This window comes from Erigeron canadensis, chromosome 6 (genome assembly GCF_010389155.1).
Source record: "Erigeron canadensis isolate Cc75 chromosome 6, C_canadensis_v1, whole genome shotgun sequence".
Lineage (NCBI taxonomy): Eukaryota > Viridiplantae > Streptophyta > Magnoliopsida > Asterales > Asteraceae > Erigeron > Erigeron canadensis.
Window position 1 is genome coordinate 24480609 of NC_057766.1, and position 25778 is coordinate 24506386.

A 25778-nucleotide genomic window follows, 5' to 3' on the forward strand; every position below is an offset into this window, starting at 1 on the left:
AAGATTCGAGTCCTTCATCACCTTTAATATTTCATATTTTGTGAGTATAAAACACAATATAATTGTAACTTTATTAGTGTTTTTATTAATTATTAATCTATATATCGCATGTTGTGTTGATCTAAAGTTAAAATTATACATAATATCATCGCAATTTTTATAGAATTATTTTTTTGATATATAATTATGATAGCTTATTATAGGCTCCATATTTGTTTTCTAGCTCTTTATTAAGAAGGTCGAATTAACAACCGGTAATAAAACGTTTTATAATAAATATCCTATACAAAAATCCTTATAACCAAATTTTATTCGAAAAATATCTTATGCAAAAATATAATTCAATAAAAACGTATTACATTTTAAAAAATTAAAATATAAAGTTAATATTAAAGATAAAAAATGATGTAAAATATAAAAATATTAGTTTCCATATTATATTATTAAAAATATTTTTTTATTAATGTCTACAAACTTAAATAAGGAAATAATAATTATTTAAATTTATTAATATAAAATTAAATATATAAAAGGTAAATAAGGTATATGACATCATCATTTGATCTAATGGCTCTGATTAAAAGTTGACATTCATCTGAGGGTCCATACTTCTCCAATTATGAATTAAGGTTTCTCTTTTATATATATTTAGAGATAATTAATCTATATCTATATCTATACTTACTATATTATAAAGCATATTTTTCTTAGATTTTCAACATTAAACTTGAAATTTTCAATATTGATTATAAGTACTTCCTCAAAATGTCTCTCCTATCTATTCTATATTTATCTAAAATAACTATAATACCCTTTCTCTCTCCTCAAATCTCAACCAATCATCTCTTTTCTCTCTCCTCCATAAATCATTTATTCCTCCAATTCATTCAAAATCTTTTATCTCAAAAACCGTACATCGATAAATTATAAAAATTGTATGGGTGTTCTTAAAATTTCATGTTATTTCATTAGAGATGTCATTCGATATACTTTCGACACATTTTTAAATCCGAGGGCGGAGCCCGTACGGCTAAGGCATTTGACTATCATACTTTATGACATATCAACTCCTATAACCTATCATACTCTATGACCTAGGTATCACCCCACCATCTCACCGCCGCAACGCGTGGGTACTTGCTCTCGTTATATTATAAAGCAAAAACTCTTTGTCTAAATTTTAAGTTTCAACATTTACATTCCCAAAATGCCCCTTATCAATTCTATATTTACCTAAAATAACTATATTACCCTTTCTCTCTCCTCAAATATCAAACAATCATTTTATTTCTCTCTCATCCATAAATCATTTATTCCTCCAATTCATTCAAAATCTTTTATCTTAAAAACCGTACATCGATAAATTATATGGGTGTTCTTAAAATTTCATGCTCTTTCATTAGAGAGGTCATTCGATATACTTTCGACGAATTTTTAAATCCAATGACGAGACCTGTACGATTAAGGGCGGAGCATGTTAGGTGGTTCGTCCAATCACCGCCACCGCCATTACATCACCACTCCGTCATCACCTCTATCATTGCTGCAAGGCGTGGATACATTTCTCTCATTTGTTTAAATAGAAATATAACATGAATCACACAATATATTGAACGGATTAAAAAAAAATGATATATCAAATATGTTTTAAAGTGTTAGTATTATGAAATACGAGAGGAAGTACCCGCGCGTTGCGGCGGTGAGATGGTGGGGGTGGATAGGTCATAAAGTGTGACAGGTCATAGAGCGTACGGGTTCCGCCATTGGATTTAAAAATTCGTCGAAAATATATTGAATGACATCTCTAATGAAAGAGCATGAAATTTTAAGAACACCCATATAATTTTTATAATTTATCGATGTACGGTTTTTGAAATAAAAGTTTTGAATGAATTAGAGGAATAAATGATTTATGGATGAGAGAAAAAAAAGATGTTTGGTTGAGATTTGAGTAGAGAGAAATGGTGTTTGGTAAATATAGAATTGATAAAAGAGGCATTTTGGAGAAGTAATGTTGAAACTTAAAATGTTAGATAGAGAGAATCTGCTTTATAATATAGTATATATATATATATATATATATATATATATATATATATATATAGATATTTAACTAAAAAGTATAATGTACATATCACTTGCCCATTACATACTTAACGAGGAACTTTTGAACTATTTAAAGATATTTGTGAATGATAAATCTTTTAATTTCTTATTAATTAGCGCATAAGTGAGAAATCTTAGAAGTTTGGAAATTTTTTTTAAAAACTTCTTAATTATAGCAAGTCAACTATATTGGTTAATGCTACATTTTCTTTAAATAATAAAGAAACAAACTTTTTTTAAAAAAATCTAAATTAAGAAATTGAAATACCTAAAATACTGTTCTCCTTTATTGATTAATTTAAAATTCTATATCTAATATATTTATAATACTTTTAATGAAATAATTTACAACATAAATCTCTTAATTTTTAAAATAGTTACACTATCTCCTTTAATATAAAATATTTTTAAATTCACCACCTGTTACCACCGCCGGCGCCACTCGTTGCTGACCCCGCCACCACTATCATCATAACCGCCGCATTACGCAGGCATATACCTTTGTTTTCTTTTAAGTGATTTCTTCCATTTGTTAAAGTTGACTTTCCATTCTCGTAACGTTCTGTTTTCCTCTGATACACATTACGTTTTAGACAATCCAAATCCAGTGTTAATTAGCAAATCTGACCGCCTTCACTCGCAAAGTCTTGTGAGGTCCCCTAACTAAAAGTTACAAAAACTTAAAATTCAAAAAGTCATTTACCCCGTATATTATGCGGGTACGATTTTTACTTACTTTTTGATGGCCCAATATTAACTGGACTACTGGAGCGTTACAGAATATATATACAAAACTAATTCCCTTGGAGAAATTTTAGGGATTTAGGGGGGAGATTTTATAGGAATTGTTATCAAATTATAATTCTAATCGATATGTAAAATCTAGGTATACATATATTCATTCCAAACTTAAAGAACTAAAAAGTACCCTTGAACATTTTTTGCAACACCAACAAAATACTCTATTAATTCTGTAAAAAAATGGCTATCACACATGTTTTGTTACAATCCAATTTCAATTCCAACATCCAACAATGGTTTCCAACAAATTGGTCTTATGATAATGGCCATCTTTCAAGGATCAATTACTCTTGTCGTTACAATGTCGTCGTTACTGCCTCCCTTCCTCGAACAAGGATGAAATGTGTCGCGATGAATCATCATAAGACGTTGGACGTAGAAAATGATAGCGCGTTAAGAAACATTGATACCGGATGTGATATAAATGAAGATTTTTGGAGATCAGTAGAGGATTTTTTCAAGGCATTACAAAAACCAGTAATAACTGGGGTCATGATTTTATTAAGTTTGATATTTTGTTTTGATCAGCAACGTGACGCGTTGGCTGCTACTGGTGGACGAATGGGTGGGAGGTCATTTTCATCTTCTAGTAGTTCTGGGAGTAGCTCGAGATCCTCGTCTTCTTCTTCTTCTTCTTCTAGAAGTTATAGCAGCCCGAGTTCCTCTTCGTCTAGCAGTACCAGGTCCAGCAGCCCAAAGTCGTCGGCTTCTGAAAGTTATAATGCCCCAAGTTCCTCTTCGTCTAGTAGTTATAGCAGTACCAAGAGCAGCAGTCCAAAATCATCTTATTCTGATGAAAGTTATAGCAGACCAAGATCCTATTCGTCTAGAAGTTATAGCAGCCCAAAATCGTCTAATTCTGTCAATTATAACACTCAGGTCGGAACTGTACCATCCGAGAAAGCAAAAAAACTTGAACGGAAGGATGTTTTTTGGATAGTCACGGTCGTTTCCATTATTTGTTTGATTGTCTACTTGGGTACCCGTCCTGATTCTGTTCAAGATACTGCGAAATCAAGTGTTATCAAACTACAGGTATTTAGCTTTATCAAGAATTGTTGTGGTTTTCATACAAATCGTAAATGGTGTTGCCATAATCTATGTTTCGTATTAAGGTTTTGGATTTCAGGTTAGTTGCTCTCTTACTGCTTTTACATAACAAGTATGTTTACCGTTTACATGTTTGGTTATGCTGAACAAAGTTTGAAAGTTGGATACACAAAATAGAAACATGAAAAGTTGAATAAATACTATAGATTTTGGGCTTTATTTGGATACATTTGTAAGCACTTAGTATAGATAAAATATGTAAGTCATTTGCAAGTCCTTATAAGTTTGTCAGTGTTACAAATGGTAAATGGGTAAACCTTGTATTTTAACCACTTCTTGATAGCCATTTGCGGCGACTACTAATCTTCTATTTTTCAAGGTTGGATTGCTGGGTACGGCTAGATCACTGCAAAAAGATCTGGATAAGATTGCTGAAACAGCTGATACCTCCAACCCAAAGGGCTTGAGCAATATATTAAAAGGTAACAACGTTCGCGATAATGATATGTATAGCAACTATTATCAATATATCATATCATTAGTTTGTTTGCTGCAAAGCTAACAATGAAATATACTGTATTTTTGAATATTTCTATATGGCTCACCTTTAGGCTTTAGCAATCACTGTCCAATGCTAATTTAGTTTGTTTGTGACTTGTGAGTGCATATATACAAACAAACATGTGTGGGGGTTAAAAATCTACTGATTGATGTTATATTTTGTTCTGTTTGGGTTGCAGAGACAACAGCCGCTCTACTACGGCATTCTGGTTATTGCATCTCTAGTTATTCTTCTGTAAGTCACTAGGCTAATTCTTTCATCCTTTCAAGTTATCGAGTTATTCAACTTGTAGATAAATAAGGTCTTGGTATGTGATAAAAACATATATTTATTGTTCTGTCTCAATGCAAGTGTTCAGTTTCTTTATAGAAAAATGAACATTCCTTTATAGAAAAAAGTGTGTATGTATTGTGAGAAGATTCATCCTGTAAGTCTAAAAGTTGATATATTAATTTGGTGTAGGTGGATGTGAAGAGGGGTGCAACGGAAAGTGAGAAAAGATTTAATCAACTTTCTATTGAAGAGAGGAATAAGTTTGACAAGGAAACTCTGGTCAATGTCGACAACATTAAAAAGCAAACTGTATCAAGTTCGACATCTAATGAGGCCTGTAGCGAGTACATTGTGGTGAGTACTTTGATACAATTCCATACAGATGTTCCATTCTCTTATGGTTCTTTTCATTAATTCCCAAAGTGAAGGCTTATTTTCATTCTGTTTTATGCATAATGATTAGTGCTCTTTGTATTTCGGGAGAGGTGGCAAAATGGATGGTTTATTTGGGTTGGATAATGGCCCTGGACAGATTAGTTTTTATGGATTTATGTGTCAAGTTGTGTTGCACCAAGACACTTAGTTCTTTTTTTCCACTCAAATCTGAAGTATTTGATTAATTCAGGTTGAATATATGATTTAGGAGATTTTATATATTGAATTAAACTTTGGGTGATGTTTAGCTACTTAATTTGTCTCTGTTGATTATGGGCGTTTGAATGTGAATTGATATTAAGTTTCAAAATTAGTCCTGTTGTATAATGTTACTTGCCTAACATATTTTTGCTGGTTAAAGGTGACGATCATCGTGGCAGCTAAAGGCATACTGTACTTACCACCCATCAAAAGTGATGCAGAATTGAAAAAAGCTTTACAAAAGCTAGCCTCTATTTCTTCAAGCAATATTATGGTGAGATTGCACTTTTTATTTAGTTCAGAAGGCGAAAACCATCATCATGCTTGTGTCTCATTGCCTACTGTTTGATTATCAATTTTCAGGCAGCCGAGGTGTTATGGACCCCACAAGAGGAAAATGATTGTCTTACAGAGAAAGAAATGCTTGAAGATTATCCGCAGCTACGACCTTTGTAGGTAAGTTGTGATGATACTCTGTACATACTTTATAACCAACAAACATATGCAGAAAACTGTATCCCCCTTTTATTAATATTCTATAAGATGGGTGTACGTATGTAATTGAATGCATGAACTTAGCTCACTTTGTGTTTTTCTTGTGGCATTGTAATTGTCAGGATGATTGAAGGATATAGTTAACATTGATGATCTCATGATCTTCCATTCTTTGGGACATTTGGAGAATCTATAGTCTTTATTGAATGTACGGAGGATTTGTTTCTATAAACGTATCGTTTGTTATGTTATTGTGGTGTTACACCTTTCACTTAATTGGCACCCCCTTCCGTTGTGCGAGCAGGTATAATACATTTGGATCCCTTACAAGAATACAACGTATTCATTAGAGATGTTGTTAGCTTGTACTCAGTAATTACATTTGATACTGTGATGGCATTCAATCCGTATTCACTATATGCAGCATCCCGAATGAACCAAAAGTGATTGAATTAGCTTATTAAGTATTTGACTAATTGCTGAACCCAGCACCAACATTTCCGGGTATACTTATTTTGCAAAATATTTTGGGCAAAAACTTGTTTTACAGCCCGTTTTGGGGGGAAAAAAAAATCAACCATCTGTATGCACTTTTTACGCCATCACTATCGGCCATTATCTACAACCAAAAGATTTATTTTTGGGCCAAGACCCTCATATGAGGTTTTACCTCAATGATCAAAAGACTGATTTAAAATGAATAAACAATAACAATAATCAATCTATAGATATAAATACATACATATTGATAGTATTTTGTATCCTTAATTAATGGAAAGCCGGCCTTTTAGGTACACATAATATACGCATATTAATAAACGTTTTAAAGAACTACTCCGTATTAATTAGTTAATTTTCCCATTTCATATCTTGACCACCAAGCTACCCCATATACAATAATAAATCAAATTCCTCCAAAAATGATCATATATCATAGTTAAATGTATGAAACACACACACACAAAAAAAACATAATATATTCTCTAATAATAATAATGGCTATCAGACTTCGGTCTTTAGCTATCAAATTAACATATCTGCAGGCTACAGCAGCAGCCCATAATTTCACAAGGAGTACTTTTTCTACTTACTCTTGCTACAATAATGTCATCAAAGCTTCCACGAAACCCAGGATAAATTCTAGCTTTATTACTAAGTTTTTGCGGTATGATCAAACAAGGAAGTACTCTTGCTACAATGTCATTAGAGAGTCCCTTGAATCAGGAATGAATAGTTTGGTCATGACTAAAGACGGCAAAAAGAGTAGTAGTTATTGATGATCAAGATTTGGAAAAAGCTATTGCTACTTATACGAGTGATGCATGGATATCAATGGCAAACCTTTTGAACAAGTATCAAATAAAAGTACTCTTAAATGATGAGGTGATTGTATTCGATTTTCCAATATTCTTGTATGATCATTGTAATGTCGGCCGTCTTGCGTTTGATTCTAGTGGCTGATCAATGGGTGGGTGTGATTTTTCTTCTTCAAGCTCTAGTTTAAGTACTTCATCTGACGGAGGATATTCAGATCATAGTAATGGCCCTAATAGAAGAGGGGACGACGGCGACGATGGAGCTACTTATATAATCATTCTGATAGTATTATCGCTTATATTGGATTGGCTAATTACTCCTAAATACAGTGTTATCAAGCTTCAGGTGTATTCTGCTCTTTTTTGCTTTTAAGAATTCTTAAAAATTTCATATTATGCCATAAGCTATTTAATACATATATTTGTTTCGGGGGGTTGTTTTATCCCGGTGATATGGCTGAATATCATCTCAACTAATTATCATACATGCCCAAAGCAACAAACCCAAAAAGAAGTTAGATAATCGCAAGCTAAATGAAAACTCACAGAGGTAACTGACTACCTCAACCCATAGACCTATCTAGCCTCTAACAAATAAAAACTAGACTAATTAAGAACAAAAGCTATACTATAAGTGCCTTAGGTAAGTTTCAAACAGGACCTGCTTGATCCACCCTCGTTGTCTTTCTGAATTTGAATGTCATTAACTTTCGGCAAATCTTTTCAAACACAGCCGCTACCATCTGATCAACCGACCTCTTCATTTGTTTGAAAAGTCTTGCAATTCTAAGAAAGAAAGAAAGAAACTGCTCAGTGCCGCCTTTCGCGGGTTTTCACCCTAATACCTCGACGCCTCGTCGGTGTATGAGGGGGCAGACCTTACCTCTAGTATTCCTCTACCTAAGTAGAGAGATTGTTTCCATTTTCTACCTAAATAATAGAAAAGGCCCTCCAACCTTTGCATGGGATGAGGATCGAACCCAAAACCTCTATCTGATCCAACCTTTGCATGGTGTCTTCATTTCTATCTTGCCAAATGAAATAGCCCTCGTGTGATTTCAGGTTTCTGTTACCCAGAGATACTTACAACTTACAGTTGTCACCAGTTATAACCAACCATAAGAAGAGAAGTAATTTGATGCATGCATAATGTCATACAATAAACATCATGAATTGTGTACTTATCTGTACACTCAAACTGATACCATTTGAGGTAACTATTAGCCTTTTTTCTATCGATATCAAGGTCGGATTATCAGGTACAACTAGATCACTGCAAAAGGATCTCAACACAATTTGTAAGAAAGCTGATACCTCCGGAGAAGAAGGCTACAGATATATATTACAAGGTAATTAATAAATTTAGCAAGATGTGCTATGAAAATGAGCAGTTTTCATCTAATTATCAACTTCTTTTCTACACTATGCTAACCTTAGAAAAATAAGAGTATTTAGAGTGTCTTGTGTCACTAAAAAAATATACTAGTTAGCTCCATATGCAGAGGTAAAGCTTTCTATCTTTAGTATATACATTCAATCCATATAATCTTCTGCTCAATGTTTTGATTTGGTTGCAGAGACAGCAGCAGCTCTAATTCGGAATCCTGATGATGGTATAACGTGTTGTTCCTCTGTAAGTCATGAGGCCAAATTCTTTATAAAGTCGAATAAAATGTTGGATATTTGACTTTAAAGCAAATATTTGATTTATTGTGTTATTGAAGAACCTAACATTTGCATTTTAGATAAATCATACATGATGTCATTGATGTGAGGCTTAGTCAGAACATTAAAAAGGTTGATTTTTTGTTTCAATTATCTTGTGCAGGTAGATGTTAATAGGGGCATAGAGAAAAGTGAGAGAGTATATCGTCGGTGTATTATGAAAGAAAGGCGTAAATTTGATGAGCTTACTCTAGTCAATGTGAACAACATCAAAAAGAAAAAGGCTACAAGCGGAAGATCTAATGGGTTTGGCAGCGAGAATATTGTGGTTAGTACTTTTACTACCATTACCAAATACGGGCATATATGTTTATTTCTCTTTTTGTTTCTTATTTTCATTTAAATTGTTCGAATGTATATGTCCATCTTTCCATTCCGTCTATTTCTTGATAAAGTACTTCTCTTGATATTTGTAGAGTCAAAATGGGTGGGTTGGGTACTGCGTCAAAACAGGTAAGGTCTAAACAGAACGTGAAACTGTCTTTGTCCAAATTTTTACTGTTATATATAGAAAAGTAGTATGTTGATCTCTGTTGATTGTTCTTTTTTTTCATTAATGATTTGAAAGGTTTTATACAGTGGACAACTCTCGACCTATTTTCACCCTTCTGGCCCATATCCATTTTGGCTACATGTTTTTATGAAGCATACTCTTTGACATGTTACAATAAAGCATACCGAAAGAAATCCGTTCATTACTAAATGGTTTGACTATTTGAGGCTCGCACCTGTAATATATAGCATAGAATAGAATTCTCCAATTTGCATCTTGGTAAGGCCTGCTAAACTTGTCTTATATATATCATTCCTGCATAAAATGAATATTATCTGATTGAAGGTTACGATTAACGTGTGTGCTACTGGGATACATAGTCTACCGCCCATTAAAAACAGAGAAGATTTCAAGAAAGCTTTGGAAATGCTGGCATCTATTCCTGACAAAATCAAGGTGAGAATCACCTACACATGTGCACTTGTTCTCTGTCCTATAAGTCATGATTCATTCTCGTGTTACTATGCTAACTGTTTGATCATTCTACAGGGCGTCGAGGTGTTATGGACACCACAAATGAAAGTCGATATTCTTACAAAGGAAGAAATGAGTAAAAAGTATCCAGAATTGCAGCCTTTTGATGAAACTGTTGAGAAAATTGTCCACATTGGCTCTATGAACAAATACTAAACTATAGTTCCCAATATTTTTTTAATTACTCGTATATTTTACACTCCTATATGTGATTTCAAATATCACTTTGAAATGATTTTTGGCCATTTTTGCTTTTGTATGGTGTGCTTAGTATCACCAACTAAGGATTAAAAGCATTACTTGCATGCTTTTCCATATTTTCATTATCAGACATTAGAATGTGTCTTGAATTTTACACCAACAAAACCATTTTGTAGAAGACCATGTCATAATATTGACAAATGACAAAGTATGTGTAGCGTCTAATTAAGTAAACTTAAGGAACAAAAGTCACAATATATTTTTTAAAATAATGTCGTGCATAAAAAGTCATTGTACTTTTTGTTTTTTTACCTTTTAAAAAAGAACATATTATCAATTTCGATACAAAAAAAAAAAAAAACAAAAGAGATGAATATCATCTGTATGACATTCCTTAATTTTTTTATTTTAAACTTATCAATAACATTAATTAGTTACGAGTATTTCGATAAAAATTCAAAGTCTCAAAATCTTACGGAGTAAAACATATGACTGAATTTTAGGATTATTCACTGATTCATTTTTTGGCATTACATATTTACATATGGCATGAAAATAAATTTTCAAAACTATTAGTAATTAATTAGTCGATTTTCCCATTTTATATCTTGAGCACCAAGCCACCCCATATACAATCATCAATCAAATTCCTCCACATATGATCATATATCATACTTAATTGTATGAAACACACAAAAAAACATATAATATTTTCTCTAATAATTTAATAATGGCCTTCAGACTTCGGTCTTTAGCGATCAAATTAACATCATCTGCAGCAGCAGCCCACAAATTCACAAGGAGTACTATTACTACTTACTCTTGCTACAATAATGTCATCAAAGCTTCCCTGAAACCCGGCATAAATAGCAGCTTCGTTACGAATTATTCCAAGTTTTCGCCATATAATCACGCAAGGAACTACTCTTGCTACAATGTCATTAGAGATTCCATCGAATCGGGAATAAATAGTTTGGCTGTCACTAAAGGCGGTGAAAAGAGTACTAGTAGCATTGTTGATGACCAAGAATTAAAAAAAGTTATTGCTACCTATACAAGTGATGCATGGATATCAATGAAAAACCTTTTAAACAAGTATAATCAAACACAAATTTTCTTAAATAACAATGGGGCGGCTGTATTTGATTTTTCATTCTTGTATGATCATGATCATGTCGGCCGTCTTGCGTTTGCTTCTAGTGGTGGATCAATGGGTGGGAGTGATTTTTCTTCTTCTAGCTCTAGTTTAAGTACTTCATCTGGCAGAGGATATTATAGTTCTTATAGTAGTGGCTCTAATAGGAGAGGGAACCACGACGACGCTGGAATTGCTTTGATCTTCTGTATAACAATGCTTATCTTTATATTGTGTGTGATTGCCATGCTAAATACTCCTAGATACAGTACTATCAAGCTTCAGGTATATATTCTGCTCTTTCTTGCTTTTAAGAATTTTTACAAATTTCATATATATATATATATATATATATATACAGGGTAAGGTTCATATGAGAACCAATTGTATATGGATATAGGTAATGTTAAGTATAACTTGATCTGTTTATATGTGAAAAAATTTGTTCACATTTACGATTCACATATAAACATTTATTTATTTAATATAAAGGTTCTCAAGGTTCTTCAAACTAAAATGGTCCTCAAATGTTATATTATAATAGGTTCTTAGTCTGGACATTACTTTGGCTTTGTAGTGTTCCTTACATTAACATAGACAGGAATATTAGTAGGCAGTGTAACATAGGATGTATTGTACTTGTGAAATTTTAAAGTGATCTGCTTGACATCCAACTAACGTACGCTCTATCTCATAAGTTGTTCTTTTAGTAACAAGACCAAATATTTTCTTACACTACAACTTTTCTGGGCACTCAAACTGATACCATTTGTGTATCTATCAAGGTCGGATTATCAGGTACAGCTAGATCACTGCAAAAGGATCTCAACTCGATTTGTAAGACAGCTGATACCTCCGGAGAAGCTGGCTACAGATATATATTAGAAGGTAATTAATGAATTTAGCAAGATGTGCTATGAATATTGGCCGTTTTCATATAACTATGAACTTCTTTTTCACTATGCAAACCTTAGATATATAACAGTATTTAGTTTTATCTTTAGTTGTTGCGTACAATTCATATAGTCTTCTGCTCCATTTATTAATTGACTTTGATTTGATTGCAGAGATAGTAGCAGCTCTAATTCGAAATCCTGATTTTTGCATAACGTGTTGTTCCTCTGTAAGTCACGAGGCCAAATTCTTTAGAGAGTCGAGTAAAATGTTGGACATTTGACTTAAAAGCAAATATTTGATTAGTTGTGTTATGAAAGAAAAGAATATTTGCATTTTATATCAATCATACATGATGTCATTGATCAATCATAACATTAAAAAGGTCGATTTTTTGGTTCAATTATCTTGTGCAGGTAGATGTGAATACGAATATAGCAGAAAGTGAGAAAGTATATCGTCAGAATTTTATTGAAGAAAGGAGTAAAATTGACGAGCTTACTCTAGTCAATGTGAACAATATTAAAAAGAAAAAGGCAACAAGCGGAAGAACTGATGGGTTTGGCAGCGAGTTTATTGTGGTTAGTACCTTTACTATGATCGCCATATACGGACATATGATATGTTTATATTGCTTTTTGTTTCTTATTCATTTGTCCCATTTCTTTCCATTCTGTTCATTAACTGATGAAGTACTTTCTTTTGATATATGTAGAGTCAAAATGGGTGGGTTGGGTACGGTGTCAAAACAGGTATAGTCTAAACAGAACATGGAACCCCCTTTGTCCAAATTTCTATTACTTACATATATATAAGTATGTTGATCATGGTTGATAGTTCTTATAACAATAGAGTTTCTTTTTTCATTAATTATAAAATGGATAACTTTCGGCCTATTGTCACCATTCTGACCCATATCCACTTTGCCATTTTGGCTAAAAATCTTTATGAAGTATACTTTACAATAAAACATACCAAAACCAATCCATTCATTGCTAAATGGGTGATGATCCGTATGCTATCAGTTTTTGATCATACACCACCAAACATGTTATACAATGTTGTACTGAATAGTTTGAATCTCTCACCTCTAATATATAGCATAGACTTCGATCTCTCATTTGCATCTTGCTATTTTCTGTTAAACTTGTCTTGCATATCATTCCTAGACTAAAACGAATATTATCTGATTGAAAGGTTACAATTATCGTGTGTGCTAATGGGGTACATAGCTTACCACCCATTAAAAACAGAGAAGATTTTGAGAAAGCTTTGCAAATGCTGGCATCTATTCAAGGGAAAATTAAGGTGAGAGTATGCACTTGTTCTCTACCTTATAAATCATGATTCATTTTTTTGTTATTATGCTATAACTGTTTGATCATTCTACAGGGCGTCGAGGTGTTATGGACACCGCAGATGAAAGACGATATTCTTACAAAGGAAGAAATGGTTAAAAGTTATCCACTATTGGAGCCTCTTGATGAAACTGTTGAGAAATGGTTCACATAGGCTATATGAACATTTTCAAATATTAAGGTTTACAGTCCAATGGGTGATTTTAAACATATTACTTTGAGACAAATTTTAGGAATTTTGGCAATTTTTACTTTTGTATGGTGTGCTTAATTAGTAGCACAAGGAAGTAAGTTAAAAGCAGTACTTGCATGCTTTTGAAGGGTTCTTGTTTGGGATCTGAGTTCATGTAGTCATATAGAAATGATATATAATCAAAAGTAAATTTTATTACTCGTAGAAATGATATATAATCAAAAGTAAATTTTATTACTCGTAGAGTCGTAGCATATTTGAAGTCTGACAAAATATAATCCATATTACACAAGCAACTTATTAGTTTATTAACATCTTTAAATGATTAAATTAACATATATGTATATATACCCACGCAATGTGGCGTTAGTCGTGATGGTGACGATGTGGTGATAGAGGACGACTATTGGTGGAGACAATGGAAAGTGGTGTAGATAGTTAATGTAAAAGTAATTGATGTAAAGGATTAATGAAAAATATTTTAATATACAAAGAACTAATAGTGTAATTTGTTGGGAAAAAAGTGCATTTTTTCACCACTTTAGACATCAATAAATATATGGTCGAGTGACATATATCGCGAACCGTTTAGTGGGTTTTGTAGTCTCTGGCCAAGGCTACGTAACAAACTAAGATTTGTTCAAATTGAGTTAAAGGTGAATGAGATATCGAGTCTCAAAGTTGTGTGTTTGGTGCATAAGTTGGAGTTGGAAAACCCTTGTCTCACATTGGCGTGGGATATAAACTTTCACTAGTTTATAAGTGGAAGTTTCTAAGCTATCTTAAGATCTTGTGTTGTGTTTTACTCTGGCTCCTACCCGCGCACGGGGGTGCAGAAAACGGGTTACTGGGTCATATTCTCTGAACCAATGCCGACACGAATGCAGCTCGGAAAACTGGGGCCCGCGCGGGGCTCCTTTTTTGCTGCGACCGGAGTTAAACCCGACCCGAGTTAAACCCGACCCGGTTTTTGATTTTGTGTATAAAAGGTGGGACTTGAAACTTTAGACATAAAAAATGGGGTTAAAGGGACATGAGAAGTGATATTTGTACCAGAAAATTGATTTATTGATTATGGAATATTGAATTCTTATATAATAGCTAACTCAAAGAGAGTAAATTCTATTTCTTCATTAGTCTTGTCATCCGCTCATCTAATTTGATACCCTGCTAACAATACGTCTCAGTTACTTCAACACTTTATTTTCTTAAAATTTATTTACATGTAATACACATATTTACTAATAAACTAAAACAAAATTGAGATGTTCTTGAAACGACACGTGACATAATCTTTCATTGACATGTGTCCTTTTAATTTATTTATTTTTATTTAAATAGATTTTTCTAATTGTATATAGATTCAATTTTTTTATTAGTGTTAGAAGTAAACTTTAACTCTTAGCGTATATAAATACGACACATAATTATAACCTTGATTGATCGTTTTCTCATTATAAAAAACTGTCTCTTTTTCTTTCTCAATTCCTCAAATCCTATCACTTTAACATGATGACTCCAAAAATTTGAGCTTACTATCTGAAATCACAAGGCTATGTCGTCATCCACTATGCTTACAAGTTTCGATTTTGATTTGATTGTAATAATTCAAGGTAAATCCAAAATTTTAATTTTTATATGTATCATTACTCATTACCTTTTATTATAACTTAGCTTTGATCGTCAGTTTACTTTAACCACAATTTATTTGATACCCACGAAATATGTATAAGACATATTTGAATTTATTTATAATACAATCTATATAGTTACCGTACATCGTATGGGCATTAAGACTAATACATATAATACAACATCGGTCTTATAAACTAACTAGAAAGATTAATTACTCCTTCGTTTCGGTTTTATAATGTTTAAATTATCGCAACAGCAAATTATTTATCTCTTATATTGAATACATTTACCAAACATAAATAACGAACAATAGAAATTTGGGAGTTTTTTTCCAAACTAGTATAATGGAAAACTTATTTACCAAACTAGTATATTTTTAAAAATATTTACTATTTTAGTTAAAAGCTCATTAAACATTAAATATAAAAAATTAAAAGAGCATCTGTTGTCACCATTTTACCATTTTACTTGCACCTAGCCGCTCACTACACTACAATACAATCTCGATGTTCTTGTGTTTCATTTTCATCTCTAATTTCATCTTCTTCAAAAACATCATCCGTATTAATTTCATCTTCTAAAGCATTGTTAACATCAAAATTGTTCACAACAGCAGCTTGAGATATTTTATTGAAATCTTCACTTTGAGTCATGTGAAAGACTACATTCAATTTGTTCATGATGGTGGTTGCCTATGAAAACAAAAAATACAACAAAAATGGGCAAACACAAAAAAGACAAACACATGCTTAAAATAATAAACAAACAAAATTTACTATCAGATTAGTTTTTCTAAAATTGTAAGTAATGAAAAAAACAATATAAATCTCTAAATTAATATGTATATGTGTGCGTAAGTAAAGATAGTTACATCCTTTTTGTTATCACATGACAATCAACAAATAGAAAAATAGGTTTAAATTCATATAGAAATAATTACCTGAAGAACAAATACGGTGGAAAGGTGGATAGCAAATGAAGGTGAAGAAAAAATCAAGGGAAAAAGAAGATAAAGGGTTTTTTTAGTCGTAATTAGGGATTTTCTTTATTATATTTTTCAATATAATAAATATAAGATTAAATTAAATTAACTTTTAACTAAAATGATAAATATTTTTAAAAGTATACTAGTTTGGTAAATAAACTTTTCCATTATACTACTTTGGAAAAAAACTCGAAATTTGGTACTGTTGTAGTCGACATAGCCGTCTTGAGGATTTATACACCTACGACGCAATAAATCAAATCATAAAAATATTTTTTTGAAACGACATAAATGTTATTGTTGTAAACTTAAATTTACAAACTCATGCTATTAAAATACTATATCGTAATAGCTCACTGATCGTCAATTTCTCCTAACATATTTCACAACAAATTAGTTGATACTCTTCATAGTTTATGTCTTTTACTCCTATATAACAAAACCCCCCTTAATAAAATGATTTATAGAATACATCTCTCACTATCCTCATTTTTACATTAATAACTACACTACCATCACTTCCCGCCGTCTCCTCCTCTTCCTCACCCTCCTATAACTAAGGAGGCGTTTAGTTGGAAAAAACACTCCTTAATTTTCATTCTTGTTTTTTCAAACAAACATGAAAAACAAAAAACGCATTTTAATCATAGTTCTCTAATAATAGAGAAAACATTGTTTTCTACTTTTCTATTGAAAACTATAACACATTATTTGTTTTTTAATTGTTTTCAACTTTTCATTTTCTAAATTTTGAAAACATCAAATTATATTAACTCTTTCCCTACTCCCATGTCCATGCCCCTGTCACCCCTCTCCCGCCTCCGTCACCCCTCTCCCGCCTCCGTCACCCCTCCCACTTAATAAAGTATTTTAATTTAGATTATGTTTTTTAATCTGAAAATGAAAGTAGTATTTTTTTTATATATATTTTGAACTTGTTTTCAAATTTTTTTTATATATTTTCTAGAAACGAAAAACTTATTAATCTTTTAGAAAATTAAAAATGAAAAATTAGAAAAGATTTTGCACAATTAAATGTGCCCTAAGTAACTAAAAACAAAACCTACTCTAAACGAAAATAAAATATCGCGTGAGTTAAAAAATGAAGATACTATCTTATTTGATTTTTCTTGCATAGTTATATTCTTTAATAAAATTAAAATATTTTGCTTGATTTTAATATGTGCGTCTTCAGAAAACAAAGACGAAATAATCCACAAAAGATGTGTATGTAACTTTTTTTTGTGGGCTTAGTTACATTATTTAATTTGAGTTAATTCTAACATTAGCCCTTTGTACTTTTTAGCAATAGGGTTCTTTTTTGAGTATGTTGTAATGAGGGTCTTTATTTTAAAAACATTTCGTGAGATTGATCCCTGTTTAAGAGAACATTTAGCAGGTGACTTCAAGTCTTCACGTGGCCATGACGTGTAAGGGTAATATCGTCTTTTCCTACAATACAGACTAGACCCTCATTAATAAACTAGAAAAAGAGACTCCTATTACTAAAATGAAAAAACCATAAGGACCAATCTCGAGTTAACACATTAAGATCCTTTTTAATAAATAGAAGATTGCAATATACAACACAATAAGTAAATTTATGTATATTTTATAATTTTAATAATAAGATCTTATATAAATATTTTTATTTATATTTTTAAAACCAATTGATATATGAACTGTTGTTGTTATTTAAGGTTAAGAACTAATATATTTTACGTTAAAATTAGATATTTATTAAAAAAACAAATTTGTTCTAATAATATAAATGTTATATGTTAGTTCTCTATTTACCTATAAAACATTTATGTAGTTGGTTGCTATGATGCACCGAAACTCCAACAGGTAGCCGTACCCGTTTCCGAAACTCTATGGACACGTTTCCGCGTACGAAACACATATGAAACGTTCCCTTGAATTTTCTATAGATACCGAAACGTTTATTTGAAGTTTTCATACGGTTTCTAATTAATATCAAGGTTTTAATGGACTTTTTCTATTCCCCAAACCCAAGCAGGTTAATATTATATACAATTTGATCAACATTAATTTTTTTCTATTCCAAAACCAATTATTAAACACTAAACATTCAATAGTGATCACTGATCAAGCATGTATTATACAATTATACATAATCTCTCAAGTCTCAAGTATTTCTCTATAAAAATTGATATAATTTATATTTGTTTTTTTTATTGCCGTACCCGTATTCTTGATTTTTCAGTTTTGCCGTTCCCCGTTCGCGTATCGTTCCCGTACCCCTATGTCGTATCCGTTTCGTTGCTACATAGGTTGGTTGATTAATAAATATTAATTAATAAATATATGTGAAAGTTTATTTTAATATAGACGCTAACAGATTTTTTTAATATATTTTAGATATATCAATATACTTTTTGTATTTTATAATATGTGGATATAAGTTATTATGTGAATTGTATTTATATCATCAACTGAAACATTTATAAGTTTTAGAATTTTTTTTTGTGAAAATATATTTCTAGTAGTTTAAAAATTAATAAATATGAAGAGCTAAAAAAACTCTTTTTTTTGTGAAAAGATTTTTTTGTGTGAAAATATATTCACTTTTCCCAAATACAAATGATGATATGTATAATCAGAAGTTAATTGCATGATTGGTCCTTGTGGTTTGTTCATTTTAATAATAGGGGTCCCTTTTCAAAATCATTATCAATAAAAGTCCCTTCTATGTTGTGTAAAAAGATGATATTCTCCCTACACGTTATTGCCACTTGTAGACTTAATGATACTCGCTAATGATTCTGTTAAAAAGGGACCAATTTTGCAAAAACTTTTCAAAATAGGAATCCTCATTATAACGATACTTGAAAAGGGACCCTCATTGTTTAAACATACAAACCAGAATTACCAATCTTACAATTAACTCATTTAATTTATATATGATTAATGGGTTTCTCACATATTTAATAGGCTTGGCCAACTACATATATATAATTTTAAAAATCAGACTCCCTAAAATATTGAACCTCAAATGATCACCCGACTTGTCCTATGTCTAAGTTGTCCTTAATATCGAACCTCAAATGATCACCCGACTTGTCCTATGTCTAAGTTGTCTTTAGAGCATCTTCAATGGGATAAAGCTTTTATAAGCTTTTTATTTTCCCAACCAACCAATCTATTAATTTAAAATAAGAAAAAGTCATTCACTCCAATGCAAAAGCTTTTTCTAAAGCTTTTTTTGTGTGTGAATCGAAAAAAAAGCTTTTCTTCAAAGGGTTGAAGATTGTCAAGCTTTTGATAAAAAAATAAAGCCTTTGTATCAAATGGTATCAAGCTTTTCAAAGACTTTTTTTCTTCAAAAAAAGCTTTTCATCAACCTCCATTGGAGATGCTCTTAGTATTAGAGCATGTAATGATATAACTTTAAACATCAGTTTTTTCAAGTATAGATTTTTCTATCACTAACTACATTGTACAGACGTTTATATCTCTCCTATTATATTATATATATATTAAAAACCTATGTAAATGTACAAGTACTTTATGCATGAAATGTACAAGTTTTTAAAGCACATACTAATTTTAACCAAATTTCGTTTTAACCCCTTGAATTTAAACCAAATTTCGTTTTAACCCTCTAAAATATATATTTTTTAACATTTACCACACATCAAAGTTTTCACTTTCATTTTCATGACACTAAACTTTTAAATTCTCATTTTTTCATCAAACAACTTTCACATAGTTACGGTTTTACTTTTAAACATTTGGTGTTTGATTATTTTCATTTGTCTTTTTATACATATATACAATAACTTTTATCATCGTTACGTCATACGTTCATGTTATATTTAAAACATTAATATAGTTATTGTTCATGTTTTTATACATCTTAATATTCTTTACATTATTTTGCTACATGTTTAGCTGTTTATTTAATGAAAGTTTTTATCTTTTAACTTGTATCCCATATCAAAATTTTCGTTTTCATTTTTATTGATACTAAACTTTTGGGTTCTCAGGTTTTCATCATACATTTTGTACAAAGTTATGGTTTTACTTGTAAAGATTTGTTTTTTGATTATTTTCTTCCATTTTTATACATATATATAACGTTTTTAATTTATAATAATTTTCATCATGCTTACGTCTTACATTCATGAAACATTTAAAGCATTAATATAATTATTATTTGTGTTCTTATACGACTTATTATTCTTTTACAATATTTTTAATGTTATTGCTAGATGGTTAGTTGTAATTTTTTAAATTTGGGTTCGAATATTTGACATAAATTTATTGTATACTCTCCGCTTCCTCGGGGCCCTCACTTTTTACTCAACTCACTCAGACGCTCCCAAAAACGCACCCCGCGGCAACGCGCGGGGTCAAAGTGTCAAACAACTAGTTATTACTAAATATGAATTATAATATAACAATTATAACAAAATAATAGTATATAATATTTAACGTGTGATATTAAAATAATCACAAAAATGATATAAATTATAAAAACACCATAGCAAACAACGTCAAACAAATTATAACTAGGGACGGAGCTATGTAGGTGGTAAGTGTGGTCATGGCCCACCCCCAACACCCCTATATTGATACACAGTTTAATACCTTCATATGAAGGTTTCTTATAAAAAGTTATAGGCGGGAAGAAGATGAAGTCGTCCTTTACATTGTGAAGAAGATGAAGTAACCATATTTACGGTATTGGTCCCTTGTTAGTATTAAAGTACATTGTCTAGCCCTTTTGGAGTAGTTTTAGTAAAACAGTATGTAATCTATGATTCTATTCATTGAAATTAGCCCCTTAAAATTATAAGTGTTTACATATATTATCATAAGTTTATTTATAAAACAAAGTTAGTTTCGTTAAATTCTTTTCAGTTGTGATGTACTCCGTATTGATTAATTACAAATGTGATATCTGGGCTTTATATAATTACTCTCTAGATAATTGTTTTTCTTTTTTATAACGACATAGCATAATAGATGAGTTCGATGACTATAACATAATAAAATGATTGATGTGTTTGGCACAAATTTTGACCCGTAAATATTTATCGTTATTTGTTTTAAATTTTTGGCTCCGTCCCTGATTATAACATAATAACCACGATAAAATTATAACGTATAAAAATTAATACTTAAGATGTACGTCAAATTAGATAGTAGTTAAGAAAATTGTCATTATGAATCGTGTTAAACGAAATATTTACGAGGAAACCTTTATGGCGATTGATGAGGGATTTGTACATGTAGCCATGTAGGATGAGCCACCTTTTCCTTTTCTTTTTTTTTTTTTAATTCGTGGTTTGGATATTTGTCCGGAGCAGGAGGCTGCTACCTCCTCTCTCGGTCAACATGTTTACAACTTGCAAGAATCATTTCCTTTCGTTCAACTATATTCCACTACCAGCAGAAAACCCACATATTGTTTGTACAAGTATTATTATAAGGTTATTATATTACAAACATAACATCCAAGTACGACTTTTTTTTTTTAAAAAAAATATTGAATACTGATAGTCTTTTCTTAATTTATTTATTTCTTTCCATTTCCAGTTGTGGTTTCATGTACACTATGAGTCCATCACGGTATCACCCATAATATCTGGCAGTATGTCATCATTAATTAAACGCTCGAGTTCTAGTAATGTACTAATGTATCTCTATTAAAAATTCCGTCTATCATGTTGAATGTTACTCATTTTAAAATACGTAAATTGTCCAAATTACTTTTAATGACTATATTTCTGGTTGAATACATATCCCTGCCTTCTAGCATTCATACCCATCTTTCAGATTGATCTATCATTTCATACCAGATTTCTGATATATCTCTCTTTTTGATCCGGATTTCGTATCTCTCTTTCTCATATTTGACTGATTTTGTATGCTCATGCCTAATCCTCTTGAATAGACTATCTATACTTATCTTTCAATCCGGATTTTATATTATATCCCTATTAGTTCTTTATCTTTTAAAATATCTTCTCTAACCTTTCTACTTCAATTACCTACCGCACAACAGTCATCACAACTACCACCAGTTGCCGGCCGCCATCACCACAATGCCGTCGCATAAGTTGTGCGAGTATCCTTAGTAAAAATAAATTGTTACCAGGAGATTGTATATCGATCTTAGATACAAAATAGTTGAAGTTAGGCAAAAAAAAAAAAAAAAAAAGATATAAGGAAAAAATTAGTTGCTAGTCCTTAATAGTTTTTATCTTTATTTTGAATTATATGTTCTTATTTTGAATTATTTATTTAATTCTTTTGCAGGTTCACAAACTATGAAGAAACCCTATAAATTTAGCATTAGATATTGATTCTGAAGATTTGATTGGAGATATGTATGATCAATCTTATAAGCACATGTGCATGACAAATTATATGAGCGTCGTCACATGTATACAAGTATGAGCATATGCGTATGAACAAACTACGATCATATGTATACAAACATTTTGTAAATGAATATATTATGAGATTTAGTTGGTGATCACATGTGCACGAATAGTTGAATGCACATGTATGCAAATATATTGTAAATGAATTATTATTTAAATTAGTTGGTGCATATGTATTCAAGTATTTTGTAAATGTTTACATTATAGGATTTAGTTGGTGATCACATGTGAATATCAGTTATGAGCACATGTATGCAAACAATTTAAAATTGACTTTTACGATATTAGTTGGTGATCACATGTGCATGAAACATTTTATAAATGAATATTTTATGTGATAATTTGGTGATCACATGTGTATGAACAGTATATGCGCATATATATGCAAATACATTGTAATTGAATAATTATTGAAATTAGCTGGTGAATATGTATGCAAAATTAGTATTATAAATTTGTGTTTAGTTTTTATTTTTTTGTTATATAATCACATGTGCATATCCAAATGTTTTCATTTTATTTCATGTTATAAAAGTAATAAAGAAAATTAGAATATGTAATTTGATTTTAATAGTTAATTTAATTAATTAGTATTGTTTTAAATGCATGAGAAAATCATAAAATAATATTTAAATTATTTCTATTGATATTCGATTAGAAAAAGACAATATTATCCTTGTAATTATTGATGGAAAAAAGTTCTTAAAAGTTCTTGCCTTTTTAAGAGTTCTCATATATATATGGTGGAAAAGAATATGAGGCTGTTAGGCACCTAAGTTGGATGAAAAACCTCTCACATACATTTTTTTTAACCATAAAAATCATGAGGGTCAAACATTTATTCAAAATATTAAAATATTGGTAGAGTTTTTCACCCAAGTTGGTGCATAACAGCTTCATGCTCATTTTTTTTTTCTCTCTCTATATATACTTTTCTTATTTCAAGAACCATTTTTCTCAAGAACTTCGAGAACTCCTAAATTTTATATTGGATCACACGTTAAGGTTCATGGTATTTGTAGTTTCCATTATTTCCAGGAATTACCTTGCAGCCATGAAAGAACCAAATGATGAGATACAAAAATTAATAGTTAATCCGAACATGGATGCAAATGAAAAACTAAGATTAATCAACTGTGTGGGTCGTCTTGGTTTAAGCTATCTTTTCATAAAAGATATCGAATTTGAACTCGAAAAACTTTTCAAGGAGCTTGATATGGAGGAATATAATGAATTTGATCTTTAGACAATATGGATATAAATGAACTTGTTGTAAGCGACTTATGGTGTTATATACATATATACCCATGCATGCATAATCATAATTTTAAAGTAAATTAGCCTTTGTACATTCTTTGTAAATTAAGCAGCTACTTTATACATACATAGAACTGCTAATTCCTTACATATGTTACATTTCACAGATGTGTTTAACAAATTCAAGTATGTTAGCACCGGCAAATTCAAGGAACACATTACAACCGATGTGAAGGGCATGTTTCAAGAATTAAACTTAATTCTTTTGTAACAAACAGTTTTAAGAATTAGCTAGAGCCTATCTTAGGGAGGCTGAGTGGAGACATAATGGAACTGTACCATCATTCCAAGAGTACTATGAGAATGGATTGGTAACTTCTACCTACAATCTTCTTGCAAAATCTTCTTTAGTAGGCATGGGCAAAATTGTTGATGAAGAAGCTTTGGCTTGGTATGAAAGTCATCAAAAGATACTTGAAGCCTCAGAGCTAATTGCGCGCGAGACTCCATAATGATGTTGTGAGCTTTGAGGTACATAACTAACATATTTTGTTGTTAATATTTCCTATGTTGTAATCAATCGGTACTAAGTATGATACTATGATTTGATGGATTATCTTTTAAAGTAGTTCGAGCGTGAAAGAGAACATAGAGCTACAGGTATAGATGCATACATGAAGACTTTTGGAGTGACCGAAGATGTAGCTGTTAAAGAACTTTAGGAAATGATCGAAAATGCATGGAAGGACATTATCGAGGGATGTCTAAAGCCAACCAAAGTGTCGATGGAATTGCTTGCTCCAATTGTTAATCTTTCACGGGTGATATATGTGGCCTACAGGTTCAATGATGGATTCACCTTCTCGGACATGACCTTGAAAGACTATATCACTCTATTGTTTGGATAGACCAGTTTTAGCTTTTATTTTGATATGGAAAAGCTCTTTTAACAAAACATTCTTCGGAGAAGCGTTCTATTAAAACTTTAAAAGCTAGCTTTTAATATTTTAAATTACACAATCACCCTCATATCTCCTATCATATACTACTCTTTCAGTGTATATAACACTATTTTGACTCCAATTTTGGCATCTTCTTTGCAACAGCCACGGCTCTTTTTTTATTTTTTTATTTTGACACTAGTTTTGTGTGAATAAAAAGAATCAAGTGAATGTTATAGTTGTCTGTGTATGTATTTGCATGTTTGTGTCCTCTAGCTTGTTTCTATATAATGAATATACTTGTGTGTGACTTTCTTTTTTACCAACTTTGCTGTGCCAAGCTACATGAGTAATGAGTTAAATTCTATCAAATGAGAGATGCACAAGATTTTAATTATTTTAAAGTATTTTATGTATGTTTTTATTAGTGTTTTTTTTTAGACTTATGAATAAATTAAATGACTATGATTTATAAATATAATTGAAACATATATATGATGATAATTTGATATGATTTTTTTTTTGTCCTTATTTTTATTTTAGTTTATATCATTTTATACCTTCAAGTTACAGATATAGCTATCATGCCAAACATCTTTCAAAGATAAAAACTTTTGCTAACAGTTTTGACTAAAAGCTGCAACTTACAATTTCGACTAAAATCTACAGCTTACAACTACAGCTACTTTTGTCAAACATATTGTACGTTAATATTGTTTTTATGGTCTGCTATTATTATGTAGGATAAATGTAATATGGAGTTAATTATGGG

The 25778-nt window shown here is 31.0% G+C and overlaps 3 protein-coding genes across 3 annotated transcripts; all 3 read left to right on the plus strand.

Moving 5' to 3' along the window:
* The first annotated feature begins 3087 nt into the window (after nucleotides 1–3087).
* Nucleotides 3088–5884, plus strand: LOC122604517 (uncharacterized protein DDB_G0271670-like). The gene is made up of 6 exons (XM_043777404.1): nucleotides 3088–3942; nucleotides 4337–4439; nucleotides 4698–4753; nucleotides 4982–5146; nucleotides 5589–5702; nucleotides 5792–5884. Exons 1-6 carry the CDS (start codon nucleotides 3088–3090, stop codon nucleotides 5882–5884), a joined length of 1386 nt encoding a protein of 461 aa, XP_043633339.1.
* Nucleotides 5885–7387: 1503 nt separating this feature from the next.
* LOC122604518 lies at nucleotides 7388–10147 on the plus strand. Its single transcript, XM_043777405.1, has 6 exons — nucleotides 7388–7585; nucleotides 8486–8588; nucleotides 8817–8872; nucleotides 9068–9232; nucleotides 9803–9913; nucleotides 10007–10147. The coding sequence occupies exons 1-6, from the start codon at nucleotides 7388–7390 to the stop codon at nucleotides 10145–10147; spliced, it is 774 nt and encodes a 257-aa protein (XP_043633340.1).
* A 775-nt stretch (nucleotides 10148–10922) lies between these two features.
* LOC122604519 lies at nucleotides 10923–13733 on the plus strand. The gene is made up of 6 exons (XM_043777406.1): nucleotides 10923–11612; nucleotides 12113–12215; nucleotides 12395–12450; nucleotides 12638–12802; nucleotides 13419–13529; nucleotides 13614–13733. The coding sequence occupies exons 1-6, from the start codon at nucleotides 10923–10925 to the stop codon at nucleotides 13731–13733; spliced, it is 1245 nt and encodes a 414-aa protein (XP_043633341.1).
* The last annotated feature ends 12045 nt before the right edge of the window (nucleotides 13734–25778 follow it).

Excerpts from the sequence above, each read along its gene's own strand:
- LOC122604518 (XM_043777405.1), top strand. The coding sequence starts at position 7,388 with ATGGGTGGGTGTGATTTTTCTTCTTCAAGCTCTAGTTTAAGTACTTCA. Across the intron at positions 8,873-9,067 it reads GTATAACGTGTTGTTCCTCT|GTAGATGTTAATAGGGGCAT; the intron begins GTAAGTCATGAG and ends TATCTTGTGCAG. Across the intron at positions 9,914-10,006 it reads CTATTCCTGACAAAATCAAG|GGCGTCGAGGTGTTATGGAC; the intron begins GTGAGAATCACC and ends ATCATTCTACAG.
- LOC122604517 (XM_043777404.1), top strand. The coding sequence starts at position 3,088 with ATGGCTATCACACATGTTTTGTTACAATCCAATTTCAATTCCAACATC. Across the intron at positions 3,943-4,336 it reads CAAGTGTTATCAAACTACAG|GTTGGATTGCTGGGTACGGC; the intron begins GTATTTAGCTTT and ends CTATTTTTCAAG. Across the intron at positions 4,440-4,697 it reads CTTGAGCAATATATTAAAAG|AGACAACAGCCGCTCTACTA; the intron begins GTAACAACGTTC and ends TTTGGGTTGCAG.
- LOC122604519 (XM_043777406.1), top strand. The coding sequence starts at position 10,923 with ATGGCCTTCAGACTTCGGTCTTTAGCGATCAAATTAACATCATCTGCA. Across the intron at positions 12,451-12,637 it reads GCATAACGTGTTGTTCCTCT|GTAGATGTGAATACGAATAT; the intron begins GTAAGTCACGAG and ends TATCTTGTGCAG. Across the intron at positions 13,530-13,613 it reads CTATTCAAGGGAAAATTAAG|GGCGTCGAGGTGTTATGGAC; the intron begins GTGAGAGTATGC and ends ATCATTCTACAG.